This window comes from Oncorhynchus tshawytscha, linkage group LG23 (assembly GCF_018296145.1).
Source record: "Oncorhynchus tshawytscha isolate Ot180627B linkage group LG23, Otsh_v2.0, whole genome shotgun sequence".
Taxonomy (NCBI): Eukaryota; Metazoa; Chordata; class Actinopteri; order Salmoniformes; family Salmonidae; genus Oncorhynchus; species Oncorhynchus tshawytscha.
The window spans coordinates 9,697,047-9,715,895 of NC_056451.1; the positions used below are offsets into that span (position 1 = coordinate 9,697,047).

The window sequence follows — 18,849 nt, forward strand, 5'->3', positions numbered from 1 at the left end:
GTCCCCGCAGCAATGTTCCAACATCTAGTTGAAAGCCTTCCCAGAAAAGTGGAGGCTGTTATAGCAGCAAAGGGGGGGCCAACTCCATATTAATTCCCATGATTTTGGAATGAGATGTTGGACGAGCAGGTGTCTATATACTTTTGGTCATGTAGTGAATGAATTATTTAATTGGAAAGAAATGCACTGACTAAAACAAGACACAAATTGTCCAGATTTATTGTTGACTGATAATAACGAAAAGTAACAAAGAAGGAAATTATTAGAATGTGACTGACATTTATTTGAAGACTAAAACTAAATAGAAAAAAGATGCCAAAATAAACACTGGTACCGTATTAGCCTGAGTGCCAGTCTGTTTTCTGCTCTCTTGCCAACTCCTTGTAGAATTGTCATGCCATATTTGTTCCATAAGGAGTTGGCATGAGAGCAGAAACACACTGGCAGTTAGTACATGTCATGTAAATATGACTGCTGTCATTCCCACTAACCTTCCTCCCACTACTCTGCCCATCTCTCTCCCAGTGCTGCTGTGCCCTCGTGTGTGGACGTCCCTGGAGAATGGGAGGGTGGCGCTGAAGCCCCCTGGGCCACCGGTGGAGGGCACCGTGCTGCACTACAGCTGCCATGCTGGCTTCATGCTGGAGGGCAGGAACATCACACACTGCACCAAGCTGGGCAAGTGGGACTCACCCAAACCGGTCTGCCTCTGTAAGTGCGGAATGGAATCCCAATCTTTTCCTGTTATTCATTTGTGATATTAGTGTTGATATTAAATGTTTTGGTTTAGCTTCGAAATGGAAAAACAACACATATACTCCATGGAAACATACATAGACAAACCTATATACGCTGAGTGTACAAAACATTAGGAATACCTTCCTAATATTGAGTTGCACCCCTTTTTCTCTCAGAACAGCATCAATTTGTCGTGACATGGACTCTACAAGGTGTTGAAAGCGTTCCATAGGGATGCTGGGCCATGTTGACTCCAATGCTTCCCACAGTTGTGTCAAGTTGGCTGGATGTCCTTTGGATGGTGGACCGTTGTTGATACACAAGGGAAACGGTTGAGTGTGAAAAACCCATCAGCGTTGCAGTTCTTGACACACTTAAACCAGCACGCCTGGCACCTACTACCATACCCCGTTCAAAGGCACTTAAATCTTTTGTCTTGCTCATTCACCCTTTGAATGGCAAACATACACAATCCATGTCTCAATTGTCTCAAGGCTTAAAAATCCTTCTTTAACTTGTCTCCCCATCACCTACACTGACGGAAGTGGATTTAACGAGTGACATCAATAAGGGATCATAGCTTTCACCTGGATTCACCTGGTCAGTCTTTGTCATGGAAAGAGCAGGTGTTCCTAATGTTTTGTACACTCAGTGTACATTGATATATTGTCAATATAGTTGTGTGTCCAGGCATGTATTCTACAATGGTGTATAGGCTTTGTTTTGTATGCAAATCAGGTACAAATGATAAATATTCCGCTTTTTTGGATGAAGGTCAATTGTATTTCCTTGAATCCTCGCATCCTCTCTCCTTGCCGCCGCCTCAAAACACAACGGCGGAGAAGGTCAGAGGTTCCTCCTCTTGGTTCCTCAAGAACTTGGGAGTCAATCATATGTAACGAATGCATCGTATGAATGTACCATCAAATGTGAACTGAAGATTATTTTACCTTTTGTTGTTCTAAATTTGTTTGTTGAGATTTTTTTTTCCTTCAAGGATTGATGCGCTATACGTGTTACTCATGACACATGTACAGTACTCCATGCTCCTTAAATTGAAATCAGTATGTAGGCCTACTGTAGACTACTTTTACTGTATTGTCTGTATACCCTGTGGAAGTGATGGCCACTTCCGCTTCACTTCCGGGTCATGTCCCAAAATCTCTCTAATGGATTTCAAGATTATATCACAAAATTAATTTAATATATATACAGCAAACAAATTTAGAACAACAAAAGGTAAAATAATCTTCAGTTCACATTTGATGGTACAAGGGAGGATGCGAGAAATCCAGGAAATACAATTGACACCCCCTTGTTCTGTGTACTTGTCTTAAACAGGGAGTTATAGTACTGTCACCTGGTGGACACAAGCCATATTTTATGAATAATTGTGTAATACCCCATGATTGTGTAATACCCCATCAATTTTACATCTGTTCTCGTTTTGTAGGCTAAGAGTGGGCTTCATATTTGTTCAAATGTATATGTGCATTGGTATGAATTTACTTCAACATATTTGACGCCCAAGAAGAAGCACGAAGCCGAGAATTTACAACCATTTTATTTGAACTACACACATTAACTACATCTCCCACCAATCAGCTGTATATTTCTCTATTTTGAAAAGCTTGCAGGTCTCCATTTATTTGATATATTGTTTTCATTTTCAAACAGTACTGGCTGGCAAAAAAAACCTGCTTAATCTAATATACAAAACATCAGACGGCCTGTAACTAACTGGTTCTTATCGTCCTTATCGCCAAGAGTGTGCAAAGCTGTCATCAAGGCAAAGGGTGGCTACTTAAAATATATTTTGATTTGTTGAACACTTTTTTTGGTTATTACATCATTCCATATGTGTTATTTCATAGTTTGATGTCTTCACATTTATTCTACAATGTAGAAAAATAAATAAATAAATGGAATGAGTTGGCGTGTCCAAACTTTTGACTAGTACTGTATATATATTAAATTAATTTTATGATATAATCTTGAAGCCCATTAGAGAGATTTTGGGACATGACCCGGAAGTGAAGCGGAAGTGGCCATCACTTCCACAGGGTATACAGACTACAGTAAAAGTAGTCTACAGTAGGCCTACATACTGATTTCAATTTAAGGAGCATGGAGTACTGTACATGTGTCATGAGTAACACATATAGCGCATCAATCCATGACGAATGAAACAATTCACAAACATCACACAGTGTTAGTGTTGCATATACATACGCTACCAGTCACCAAATCATTTTGACTATTAACAAATGTAATTTTGTCTTTTCTATTTGCTTGCCACAGATGACAGAAACTACAAAGGTAAGAGAGATTGGTTTTGGTTGGGTTGTCTATGAATGTAAAAGCTCAGTGAAACAAATGTTGCAAAAAGTTGTAATGCTTCTGTTAAGCACAAGAGGGCAGTGGTACATCATTTCTAGAGCAGGATGCCTTCTGTTGACCAGTAATTCTACCGGTGAAGGATTTAAACTGATTCGAATTAGATAAAGGGAAATAATAATCTTGTCAACACCACATCGTCCAACTGAATGCGTTCAACTGAAATGTGTCTATTGCTTTTAATCCTAACCCCTCTGAATCAGAGAGGTGCAGGGGGGGCTGCCTTAATCGACATCCACATCTTCGGCACCCAGGGAACAGTGGGTTAGCTGCCTTGCTTAGAGGCAGAAAGACAGATTTGAACCTTGTCAGCTCGGGGATTTAATCCAGCAACCTTCCGGTTACTGGCACAATGCTCTAAGCACTAGGCTACCTTGCCAAGAGTAGAAATTATACAAAATATGTTATAGTTAAATTGTTGTCCTTGTGGCATTGACAAGATTATTATTTGTTTGTCATTTTTGTTGAAGATTATTGCTTAATTTAAGAGGCTACCTATTATATGCCTGGCGTAAAATACTGGCGTAACACTTTTCAACTCTTTCAGATCGTACAATATCACTAATAATTATTTAATGATTATTATCAACCATTAACAACAACATTACTCACTCATTTCAACTTAGTCTTCTCCTGCGCCAACCTGTCCTAACGGTGCATAGAAAGCACATTTCCTTCCAAAATCTCCATGAAATGTGAACCAGGCTTACTCTCTCCTGTTATCTCTCATTCACTCTCTCTCGCATTCTCTCTCTCTCTCTTCATTCCACTTTTCACTCAGTGTGGTATCAACACCCACTTACTGCCTTCTCAGCTGGGTAAAGGTTAACACCCAGGTCTGTCTGTGTCTGTGTGTGGAGGTGTGTGTGTGGGTGTGTGTTAGCAGCAGTCAGAGGAAGTCAGAAAAAGCATTCTCTCTTCTGTGATCTTAAGCCCTGTGTTCTTATAGGTTAACCAGAATAGGGATTCCTGTACCACACTGGATCCCACCACTGATACAGTTGATATAATAGATAGCTCTGGCAGAGGTGTTGCGACAGCGTTTAGTTTCTAAGGCTGTGGGCGACATTTTAGTCACACATACGAGCACAGATCTGTACAAAAATACCGTAAAATTATAATCTGCTTTGTGATTTAATTTGAAGCTTTTCTTTAGCGATGTGCCTTATAAGGAGGAGATTATTTAACCAGAGTTAAAGGGGAAATCTGTAGTTGCTACATCCACTTTTGGATTTATACAGTACATGTATTATATTGATTATTGAAGAATATCACTTATAAACGTCATACCACATCAGAACCCAAAATACAGTATAATCTTGTTTTACTCCATTATTTATAAACAATGTAATTGTAAACAAACCCTACATAGCCTAAAAACATGATATCATGGGTAGTAATATCATGGGTAGTCAGTCCCTGCTTCCATAGCTCTGTCTATCAATTTGAGAGTGGTTACATTTCTCCAGCCCCATCCCTCAGTTATTTACCAAAACCAGTGGCGAGGTGACCACTTTGATTTTGTTTTTGTTTGAATTGCAGATTGCCCCTTTAAGTAAACTCTACGATGTGCACCATGCACGCAATCCAACTGAGAGTTGCAGTATTTGGAACTAGCATTATATTATTTGCCATAACGTCTATTCAAAATGTTGTTTTTTCAGAGTGCTCTTGTTGTGACAAATGTCTGCCCCACTATGTGTTGTTCGGTGTTTGCTGGCAGATAGACGGCCGCGTAATGGAATAGCATTTAAATATCAGGTGTGAATAATACATGGCATGCTGCGAAGTTCAGACAGGTGATCTATGAGACAGAGGAGTTCTACGTCATTGTGGGCTACAGATGGCTCAGCGGGTTAGAGGTTGGAACACGCATGGTGCTGGCTGGCAACACAAGGGCTGTGAGTTGAATTGCCACCTTTGCCAAGTATACTCGATAACAGTTAGTAGCTTTGGGTCTGCTATTGACTATTACTGTATTCAGATGCAATTCTGTAGTAAATCCATTCCACTGTAATCATACTGAGGTGGAGGAAGGTGGCTATTTCTCCATCACACAATCTATCCCAAAGTGCATAATAAGAGTATTTCCACAGTGATATTACATAGAGAACCTAAAACCAGCCTAATTATTGAGCAAAGGTGGAATGCATTTATAGCATTGGGTTTACTCTCTAGTCCCCAGAGTGCCAGTAGCTGTTGCCAATGAGTCAGGTGTTACATTTTAGCCGTGGAAGAGGTGGAGTCATGGGAGGGTAGCATTTTCTGACTAATTCTATAATTCTATTATAGCTGGTTCTAATTATGTTATTCATATTGGCCTACTGGGGGTATGAGAGCCCTGTCTAAGAGCTGAGAGTGAAACGGTGGTTGCGTCGCAAATTGCACCCTATTATTTAGAGTACACTACTTTTGACCAGAGCTCTACTTTATAGGGAATAGGGAGGCATTTGGGATGCGGTCAGTGCTGCATTGGCTGATTTAAAGGGCAATGAGAGGAGGCTTTAAAACTTCTTCGGGATCGGTGTACCTTCCACGGGACGGTTGAGCTAACGTAGGCTAATGTGATTAGCATGAGGTTGTAAGTAACAAGAACATTTCCCAGGACATAGACATATCTGATATTGGCAGAAAGCTTAAATTCTTGTTAATCTAACTGCGCTGTCCAATTTACAGTAGCCATTACAGTGAAATAATACCATGCTATTGTTTGAGGAGAGTGCACAGTTTTGAACATGAATAGTTATTCATAAACAAATTAGGAACATTTGGGCAGTCTTGATACAACATTTTGAACAGAAATGCAATGGTTCATTAGACCAGTCTAAAACTTTGCACATACACTACTGCCATCTAGTGGCCAAAATCTAAATTACAGCTTTGCTGGAATAATACATTATGGCCTTTCTCTTGCATTTCAAAGATGATGGTACAAAAAAAATACAAAAGAACAGTTGGTTTTTTTCTTTGTATTATCTTTTACCAGATCTATTGTGTTATATTCTCCTACATTCCTTTCACATTTCCACAAACTTCAAAGTGTTTCCTTTCAAATTGTACCAAGAATACGCATATCCTTGCTTCAGGGCCTGAGTTACAGGCAGTTAGATTTGGGTATGTCATTTTAGGCGAAAATTTAAAAAAAGGGGCAGATCCTTATTAAAGTGGACAGATGGTTCAAACAGCAGGTATGCTGTAGCCTGTACAGTAGCAGATCTTGGCTATACATCACACAGACTGACTCCAGGTCAGCTTAAATGAAGGGAAAAGGAGAGCAGGGAAATTGATGCACTGACTGGTCCCACTGCTTTTGCTGATTTCTCAAAGTAGCCCTCGAGGCATTTTATGGTCTTTCTATTGGCTTGTGGCTTGTGTGAATGAATGTTCTTTCATTGGTTCATGTGGTTGAGAATCGATTTGGCTCACTTTCAATCTAAAGTCTATGTTGATTTGATATTCAAATATTTGATTTATATCAGTGTACCCTCTATTTTCCCAGATAAAGTTAACTTAGTCATATATTGATTTGAATAATCTATTGCTCCCAAAAGATGAATTAGAGAGTGACAGATACTGAGAGTGTGCCAATACTCTTTGATTGTAGAAACAAGGTGTTGCACACTTCTTTGATTGTAGAAACTACACACACACGCTCACGCGCTCGCACGCACGCACACACACTCGCACGCACGTACACACTCACACTCACACACACTTCAAAAGTTTTTAAATAGGCACTGCAGTTTATAGTGCCCCCTTAACCATCCCCCTGTCTCACTTGCTCTCTCGATGTCTCTACACATTCACCGACTAGCAAATATCATCCGAGTTGTCCTCGCTCATACACACATGCACACACACAGACGCACACTCATAGCCTCTGCTGCAGTGGATGATATACCTTTCGCGTATCATTCCTGGACACTTCGTTTCATCCTCTACAATTGGAAATACGGGTCGTTGCACGGACAGATTATTTTAAAATCCTGAAATGACGCACAGTGCGATTTGCTTGTATTAACCAGAGAATAAGGACAATTCAAACGTTATTCCTAACCCGGAGCTCATTTTCTGCCGTCTGGACTGGTCGCGCGCGCAAACCTTTCGGTGCAAAATCATGGTGATCATGAATCATTAGAAATAACCGACTAGCATTATTTTAATGTCTGTCCAATATTCTCAATCGCAACGGAAAGGGAAACTCTCCTGCCTCATTAGCTTTTACAGCACTTGGAACAAAACCATTCAATTTATTTGCTGAACCCAATTAATTGAACACTTCATTTTAGGTTTTGGAATTATTGAACTCTGCCTACTGAACGACAAAAAGAGGCAAACGTGGTTTCCAAACAAGTTATACCCTATTTATAAACCCAACATTCAACGTTGATAAACACATTAACTATTTGGGTTGTATATCATGGACCTCTGCACGGGCAAATTATAAATCGAGACTATTAGTCCACTGAAATAATATAAGAGCAGGCGAGCTAGGCTATTTCTTTTTTTTTCTAACAATCATTCACTGTATGTTAGCGAGGCGAACACGTGAATCCACTTTTTGGAGAGCGAAAAGTTCTTGCTACGAAATGCTTTTGCGATTCTTTGCAAATTCACCTCGAGGCTCTCTAAACTTTTAATTACAACATAATCTCCTATTATTCTAATACGAACCCAACTCCACTGCAACATTCGGATATCGCTTCAATTCAAATTACCTGACCATGGCGGTATTTGGAAAAAGTCTGCGGCAATTATCGAGTGTTGCGTCCGGCTATATTGCACTTCGAGCATCGCTCACCTTACTTCTCCTCTCTTGGCCGTGCCCGTCCCTAGGCAAGAAGAAACTCTACATCGGAGCTCTCTTCCCCATGAGCGGCGGTTGGCCGGGCGGCCAAGCATGTCTCCCCTCTGCGCAGATGGCTTTGGATCTGGTAAACAACCGGACGGATATTCTGCCGGATTACGAACTGGAGCTGATATACTATGACAGTATGGTGAGTAGATGTTCGATCAAATAGATCCATTGTTGTAGTTAAAAAGTGATAGTCACATAATCAGAAGAGAATACAACTTTATCTTGGTTTTTCACAAGTCTCTAGACCAGTTGAAATTAAATTAGACCAGTTTGTGTCCATGTAATATTAAATACATGAACACTTCATTTCTATTTCAGTTACAGCCTTTCTTCTTTACATATGTCTCTATACATTGTTAAAACTTGCCAACATGATATTGATTTCCAGCAGGCATACGTCTTTGAATGTATTGCCCTTGTAGCAGGTGGGTGCAGTAATGTAACAACTCAGCAGCATACTTATTTAATATTGTCAAGGGAGTTATGTACCAAAAGCCAAATTATATTACCCCTTTTAGAATTGTTGCACAGTTGCCCATTTCATTAAAAAAAACAAGGCAACAGTAAACATGTCATCCCCCACAAAAGATGCAGCGTCCCCCTTGGGCCAATTGAGATAAATCTCGCAACTAACACATTTCAGTTAATTACCATAGCTCCGGCTTTAGGCCAATTAGTGTCATTTTGTAAATGCGGGATCTCTATGGCAAGACGCATCATTGTCGTCAAAATAGCAAGACCCAAATCTCGTCAAAATCGGCCTAGTGCTGTCTGAGATATCGCATGTGGCTAATGCACGAATGGACAGAGACCGATCCACAGTAGCCTCCCCGATTTCATTGTGGTGGACGATAAACCAAACTAATGCCAAGTCAGACACTGATATTGGCTTGCTGCAATTCAGCACCAAGGACAGCGTCAGCGGACAGCCACAAAGCATCAGCTAGCTGCTAAATTACGAAGTGGGAGGCAATAACTGGGGCAGGAACAGTGGGAAACATATAGATGTGTAGTGAGTGTATAGTGCTGACATTTGAAAATGCCTATATGATGAATGATTGATGAGAGACAAGCAGCGGGTGTTTTGTTAATTTAATAGCACAAATATTTGGCTCTATCATTTCCTGGTTAGTCACTGGAGCTTAGTGGTCAAATGGGTCAGTGATGGTCAGCTATATATGACATCTTATCACGAGGAGACCTCTGCAGTGGCATTCTGTCCACTGAAGAAATGTCCCTTGTGCTTTGACATATAGACATTGGTCTTGACATATAGACATATAGACATTGGTCTTGACATATAGACATTGGTCTTGACATATAGACATTGGTCTTGACATATAGACATATAGACATTGGTCTTGACATATAGACATTGGTCTTGACATATAGACATATAGACATTGGTCTTGACATATAGACATTGGTCTTGATATATAGACATTGGTCTTGACATACAGACATTGGTCTTGACATATAGGCATTGGTCTTGACATATAGGCATTGGTCTTGACATATAGACATATAGACATTGGTCTTGACATATAGACATTGGTCTTGATATATAGACATTGGTCTTGACATATAGACATTGGTCTTGACATATAGACATATAGACATTGGTCTTGACATATAGACATTGGTCTTGATATATAGACATTGGTCTTGACATATAGACATTGGTCTTGATATATAGACATTGGTCTTGACATATAGACATTGGTCTTGACATATAGACATTGGACTTGACATATAGACATTGGACTTGACATATAGACATTGGTCTTGATATATAGACATTGGTCTTGATATATAGGCATTGGTCTTGACATATAGGCATTGGTCTTGACATATAGACATTGGTCTTGACATATAGACATTGGTCTTGACATATAGACATTGGTCTTGACATATAGACATTGGTCTTGACATATAGACATTGGTCTTGACATATAGACATATAGACATTGGTCTTGACATATAGACATTGGTCTTGACATATAGGCATTGGTCTTGACATATAGGCATTGGTCTTGACATATAGACATTGGTCTTGACATATAGACATTGGTCTTGACATATAGACATTGGTCTTGACATATAGACATATATACATTGGTCTTGATATATAGACATTGGTCTTGACATATAGACATTGGTCTTGATATATAGACATTGGTCTTGACATATAGACATATAGACATTGGTCTTGATATATAGACATTGGTCTTGACACATAGACATATAGACATTGGTCTTGACATATAGACATTGGTCTTGACATATAGACATTGGTCTTGACATATAGACATTGGTCTTGACATATAGACATTGGTCTTGACATATAGACATTGGTCTTGACATATAGACATATAGACATTGGTCTTGACATATAGACATTGGTCTTGATATATAGACATTGGTCTTGACATATAGACATTTTTCTTGACATATAGGCATTGGTCTTGACATATAGGCATTGGTCTTGACATATAGGCATTGGTCTTGACATATAGACATTGGTCTTGACATATAGACATTGGTCTTGACATATAGACATTGGTCTTGACATATAGACATTGGTCTTGACATATAGACATATAGACATTGGTCTTGACATATAGACATTGGTCTTGACATATAGACATTGGTCTTGACATATAGACATATAGACATTGGTCTTGATATATAGACATTGGTCTTGACATATAGACATTGGTCTTGATATATAGACATTGGTCTTGACATATAGACATTGGTCTTGACATATAGACATTGGACTTGACATATAGACATTGGTCTTGACATATAGACATTGGTCTTGATATATAGATATTGGTCTTGATATATAGGCATTGGTCTTGACATATAGGCATTGGTCTTGACATATAGACATTGGTCTTGACATATAGACATTGGTCTTGACATATAGACATTGGTCTTGACATATAGACATTGGTCTTGACATATAGACATATAGACATTGGTCTTGACATATAGACATTGGACGTGACATATAGACATTGGTCTTGACATATAGGCATTGGTCTTGACATATAGGCATTGGTCTTGACATATAGACATTGGTCTTGACATATAGACATTGGTCTTGACATATAGACATTGGTCTTGACATATAGACATATAGACATTGGTCTTGATATATAGACATTGGTCTTGACATATAGACATTGGTCTTGATATATAGACATTGGTCTTGACATATAGACATATAGACATTGGTCTTGACATATAGACATTGGACTTGACATATAGACATTGGACTTGACATATAGACATTGGTCTTGACATATAGACATTGGTCTTGATATATAGACATTGGTCTTGATATATAGACATTGGTCTTGAAATATAGACGTTGGTCTTGACATATAGACATTGGTCTTGACATATAGACATTGGTCTTGACATATAGACACATAGACATTGGTCTTGACATATAGACATTGGTCTTGACATATAGACATTGGTCTTGACATATAGACATATAGACATTGGTCTTGATATATAGACATATAGACATTGGTCTTGTTATATATGTGGCATTCTGTCCACTGAAGAAATGTCCCTTGTGCTTTGACATATAGACAATGGTCTTGACATATAGACATTGGTCTTGACACATAGACATATAGACATTGGTCTTGACATAGACAATGGTCTTGACATATAGACAATGGTCTTGACATATAGGCATTGGTCTTGACATATAGACATTGGTCTTGACATATAGACATTGGTCTTGACATAGACATTGGTCTTGATATATAGACATTGGTCTTGACATATAGACATTGGTCTTGACATATAGACATTGGTCTTGATATATAGACATTGGTCTTGACATAGAGACATATAGACATTGGTCTTGATATATAACATTGGTCTTGACATATAGACATTGGTCTTGATATATAGACATTGGTCTTGACATATAGACATTGGTCTTGACATATAGACATTGGTCTTGACATATAGACATTGGTCTTGACATATAGACATTGGTCTTGACATATAGACATATAGACATTAGTCTTGACATATAGACATTGGTCTTGATATATAGACATTGGTCTTGACATATAGACATTGGTCTTGACATATAGACATTGGTCTTGACATATAGACATTGGTCTTGACATATAGACATTGGTCTTGACATATAGACATTGGTCTTGACATATAAACATATAGACATTGGTCTTGACATATAGACATTGGTCTTGATATATAGACATATAGACATTGGTCTTGACATATAGACATTGGTCTTGACATATAGACATTGGTCTTGACATATAGACATTGGTCTTGACATATAGACATATAGACATTGGTCTTGATATATAGACATTGGTCTTGACATATAGACATATAGACATTGGTCTTGACATATAGACATTGGTCTTGACATATAGACATTGGTCTTGATATATAGACATTGGTCTTGACATATAGACATATAGACATTGGTCTTGATATATAGACATTGGTCTTGACACATAGACATATAGACATTGGTCTTGACATATAGACAATGGTCTTGATATATAGACATTGGTCTTGACATAAAGACATTGGTCTTGACATATAGACATTGGTCTTGACATATAGACATTGGTCTTGACATATAGACATTGGTCTTGACATATAGACATTGGTCTTGACATATAGACATATAGACATTGGTCTTGACATATAGACATTGGTCTTGATATATAGACATTGGTCTTGACATAAAGACATTGGTCTTGACATATAGATATTGGTCTGGACATATAGACATTGGTCTTGACATATAGACATTGGTCTTGACATATAGACATTGGTATTGACATATAGACATTGGTATTGATATATAGACATTGGTCTTGACATAGACATTGGTCTTGACATATAGCCATATAGACATTGGTATTGATATATAGACATTGGTCTTGACATATAGACATTGGTCTTGACATATAGACATATAGACATTGGTCTTGACATATAGACATTGGTCTTGACATATAGACATATAGACATTGGTCTTGACATATAGACATTGGTCTTGACATATATACATTGATCTTGATATATAGACATTGATCTTGACATATAGACATTGGTCTTGATATATTGACATTGGTCTTGATATATAGACATTGGTCTTGACACATAGACATATAGACATTGGTCTTGACATATAGACAATGGTCTTGACATATAGACAATGGTCTTGACATATAGGCATTGGTCTTGACATATAGACATTGGTCTTGACATATAGACATTGGTCTTGATATATAGACATTGGTCTTGATATATAGACATTGGTCTTGATATATAGACATTGGTCTTGACATATAGACATTGGTCTTGATATATAGACATTGGTCTTGACATATAGACGTTGGTCTTGACATATAGACATTGGTCTTGATATATAGACATTAGTCTTGACATATAGACATTGGTCTTGACATATAGACATTGGTCTTGACATAAAGACATTGGTCTTGACATATAGACATTGGTCTTGACATATAGACATATAGACATTGGTCTTGACATATAGACATTGGTCTTGACATATAGACATTGGTCTTGACTTATAGACATATAGACATTGGTCTTGACATATAGACATTGGTCTTGACATATAGACATATAGACATTGGTCTTGACATATAGACATATAGACATTGGTCTTGATATATAGACATATAGATATTGGTCTTGTTATATATGTGGCATTCTGTCCACTGAAGAAATGTCCCTTGTGCTTTGACATATAGACATTGGTCTTGACACATAGACATATAGACATTGGTCTTGACATATAGACAATGGTCTTGACATATAGACAATGGTCTTGACATATAGGCATTGGTCTTGACATATAGACATATAGACAATGGTCTTGACATATAGACATATATACATTGGTATTGATATATAGACATATAGATATTGGTCTTGTTATATATGTGGCATTCTGTCCACTGAAGAAATGTCCCTTGTGCTTTGACATATAGACATTGGTCTTGACACATAGACATATAGACATTGGTCTTGACATATAGACAATGGTCTTGACATATAGACAATGGTCTTGACATATAGACATTGGTCTTGACATATAGACATTGGTCTTGACATATAGACATTGGTCTTGACATATAGACATATAGACATTGGTCTTGATATATAGACATATAGACATTGGTCTTGTTATATATGTGGCATTCTGTCCACTGAAGAAATGTCCCTTGTGCTTTGACATATAGACATTGGTCTTGACATATAGACATTGGTCTTGACATATAGACATTGGTCTTGACATAGACAATGGTCTTGACATATGGTCTTGACATTGACATATAGGTCTTGACATATAGACATTGGTCTTGACATATAGACATTGGTCTTGACATATAGACATTGGTCTTGACATATAGACATTGGTCTTGACATATAGACATTGGTCTTGACATATAGACATTGGTCTTGACATATAGACATTGGTCTTGATATATAGACATTGGTCTTGACATAGAGACATATAGACATTGGTCTTGATATATAGACATTGGTCTTGACATATAGACATTGGTCTTGACATATAGACATTGGTCTTGATATATAGACATTGGTCTTGACATATAGACATTGGTCTTGACATATAGACATTGGTCTTGACATATAGACATTGGTCTTGACATATAGACATTGGTCTTGACATATAGACATATAGACATTGGTCTTGACATATAGACATTGGTCTTGATATATAGACATTGGTCTTGACATATAGACATTGGTCTTGACATATAGACATTGGTCTTGACATATAGACATTGGTCTTGACATATAGACATTGGTCTTGACATATAGACATTGGTCTTGACATATAGACATTGGTCTTGACATATAAACATATAGACATTGGTCTTGACATATAGACATTGGTCTTGATATATAGACATATAGACATTGGTCTTGACATATAGACATTGGTCTTGACATATAGACATTGGTCTTGACATATAGACATTGGTCTTGACAAATAGACATATAGACATTGGTCTTGATATATAGACATTGGTCTTGACATATAGACATTGGTCTTGACATATAGACATTGGTCTTGATATATAGACATTGGTCTTGACATATAGACATATAGACATTGGTCTTGATATATAGACATTGGTCTTGACACATAGACATATAGACATTGGTCTTGACATATAGACAATGGTCTTGATATATAGACATTGGTCTTGACATAAAGACATTGGTCTTGACATATAGATATTGGTCTTGACATATAGACATTGGTCTTGACATATAGACATTGGTCTTGACATATAGACATTGGTCTTGACATATAGACATTGGTCTTGACATATAGACATATAGACATTGGTCTTGACATATAGACATTGGTCTTGATATATAGACATTGGTCTTGACATAAAGACATTGGTCTTGACATATATATATTGGTCTGGACATATAGACATTGGTCTTGACATATAGACATTGGTCTTGACATATAGACATTGGTATTGACATATAGACATTGGTATTGATATATAGACATTGGTCTTGACATAGACATTGGTCTTGACATATAGACATATAGACATTGGTATTGATATATAGACATTGGTCTTGACATAGACATATAGACATTGGTCTTGACATATAGACATTGGTCTTGACATATAGACATATAGACATTGGTCTTGACATATAGACATTGGTCTTGACATATAGACATTGATTTTGACATATAGACATTGGTCTTGATATATTGACATTGGTATTGATATATAGACATTGGTCTTGACACATAGACATATAGACATTGGTCTTGACATATAGACAATGGTCTTGACATATAGACAATGGTCTTGACATATAGGCATTGGTCTTGACATATAGACATATAGACATTGGTCTTGACATATAGACATTGGTCTTGATATATAGACTTTGGTCTTGATATATAGACATTGGTCTTGATATATAGACATTGGTCTTGACATATAGACGTTGGTCTTGACATATAGACATTGGTCTTGATATATAGACATTAGTCTTGACATATAGACATTGGTCTTGACATATAGACATTGGTCTTGACATATAGACATTGGTCTTGACATATAGACATTTAGACATTGGTCTTGACATATAGACATATAGACATTGGTCTTGACATATAGACATTGGTCTTGACATATAGACATTGGTCTTGACTTATAGACATATAGACATTGGTCTTGACATATAGACATTGGTCTTGACATATAGACATATAGACATTGGTCTTGACATATAGACATATAGACATTGGTCTTGATATATAGACATATAGATATTGGTCTTGTTATATATGTGGCATTCTGTCCACTGAAGAAATGTCCCTTGTGCTTTGACATATAGACATTGGTCTTGACACATAGACATATAGACATTGGTCTTGACATATAGACAATGGTCTTGACATATAGACAATGGTCTTGACATATAGGCATTGGTCTTGACATATAGACATATAGACAATGGTCTTGACATATAGGCATTGGTCTTGACATAGACACATAGACATTGGTCTTGACATATAGACATTGGTCTTGACATATAGACATTGGTCTTGACATATAGACATTGGTCTTGACATATAGACATTGGTATTAATATATAGACATTGGTCTTGACATATAGAAATTGGTCTTGACATATAGACATTGGTCTTGATATATAGACATTGGTCTTGACATATAGACATTGGTCTTGACATATAGACATATAGACATTGGTCTTAACATATAGACATTGGTCTTGATATATAGACATTGGTCTTGACATATAGACATTGGTCTTGACATATAGACATTGGTCTTGACATATAGACATTGGTCTTGACATATAGACATTGGTCTTGACATATAGACATTGGTCTTGACATATAAACATATAGACATTGGTCTTGACATATAGACATTGGTCTTGATATATAGACATATAGACATTGGTCTTGACATATAGACATTGGTCTTGACATATAGACATTGGTCTTGACATATAGACATATAGACATTGGTCTTGATATATAGACATTGGTCTTGACATATAGACATTGGTCTTGACATATAGACATTGGTCTTGACATATAGACATTGGACTTGACATATAGACATTGGACTTGACATATAGACATTGGATTGGTGACTTGACATATAGACATTGGTCTTGACATATAGACATTGGTCTTGACATAGACATTGGTCTTGACATAGACATTGGTCTTGACATATAGACATTGGTCTTGATATATAGACATTGGTCTTGACATATAGACATTGGTCTTGACATATAGACATTGGTCTTGACATATAGACATTGGTCTTGACATATAGACATTGGTCTTGACATATAGACATATAGACATTGGTCTTGATATATAGACATATAGACATTGGTCTTGTTATATATGTGGCATTCTGTCCACTGAAGAAATGTCCCTTGTGCTTTGACATATAGACATTGGTCTTGACATATAGACATTGGTCTTGACACATAGACATATAGACATTGGTCTTGACATATAGACAATGGTCTTGACATATAGACAATGGTCTTGACATATAGGCATTGGTCTTGACATATAGACATATAGACATTGGTCTTGACATATAGACATTGGTCTTGACATATAGACATTGGTCTTGACATATAGACATTGGTCTTGACATATAGACATTGGTCTTGACATATAGACATATAGACATTGGTCTTAACATATAGACATTGGTCTTGATATATAGACATTGGTCTTGACATATAGACATTGGTCTTGACATATAGACATTGGTCTTGACATATAGACATTGGTCTTGACATATAGACATTGGTCTTGACATATAGACATTGGTCTTGACATATAAACATATAGACATTGGTCTTGACATATAGACATTGGTCTTGACATATAGACATTGGTCTTGACATATAGACATATAGACATTGGTCTTGACATATAGACATTGGTCTTGACATATAGACATATAGACATTGGTCTTGATATATAGACATTGGTCTTGACATATAGACATTGGTCTTGACATATAGACATTGGTCTTGACATATAGACATTGGACTTGACATATAGACATTGGACTTGACATATAGACATTGGTCTTGACATATAGACATTGGTCTTGACATATAGACATTGGTCTTGACATATAGACATTGGTCTTGATATATAGACATTGGTCTTGACATATAGACATTGGTCTTGACATATAGACATTGGTCTTGACATATAGACATTGGTCTTGACATATAGACATTGGTCTTGACATATAGACATATAGACATTGGTCTTGATATATAGACATATAGACATTGGTCTTGTTATATATGTGGCATTCTGTCCACTGAAGAAATGTCCCTTGTGCTTTGACATATAGACATTGGTCTTGACATATAGACATTGGTCTTGACACATAGACATATAGACATTGGTCTTGACATATAGACAATGGTCTTGACATATAGACAATGGTCTTGACATATAGGCATTGGTCTTGACATATAGACATATAGACATTGGTCTTGACATATAGACATTGGTCTTGACATATAGACATTGGTCTTGACATATAGACATTGGTCTTGACATATAGACATTGGTCTTGATATATAGACATTGGTCTTGATATATAGACATTGGTCTCTTGACATATAGACATTGGTCTTGACATATAGACATTGGTCTTGACATATAGACATATAGACATTGGTATTGATATATAGACATTGGTCTTGACATG

The 18,849-nt window shown here is 37.0% G+C and overlaps 1 protein-coding gene across 2 annotated transcripts in view; it reads left to right on the forward strand.

Moving 5' to 3' along the window:
- The window catches only part of LOC112230211 (gamma-aminobutyric acid type B receptor subunit 1), a 52,940-nt gene that overhangs the window by 6,323 nt on the left and 27,768 nt on the right, over positions 1 to 18,849 (forward strand). For both annotated transcript variants that reach the window (XM_024396399.2, XM_042304551.1), the window contains 3 exons: positions 526 to 711; positions 3,040 to 3,057; positions 7,972 to 8,132. In XM_024396399.2, the coding sequence (XP_024252167.2) occupies positions 526 to 711; positions 3,040 to 3,057; positions 7,972 to 8,132 (365 nt within the window). The remainder of the gene's footprint in view (positions 1 to 525; positions 712 to 3,039; positions 3,058 to 7,971; positions 8,133 to 18,849) is intronic.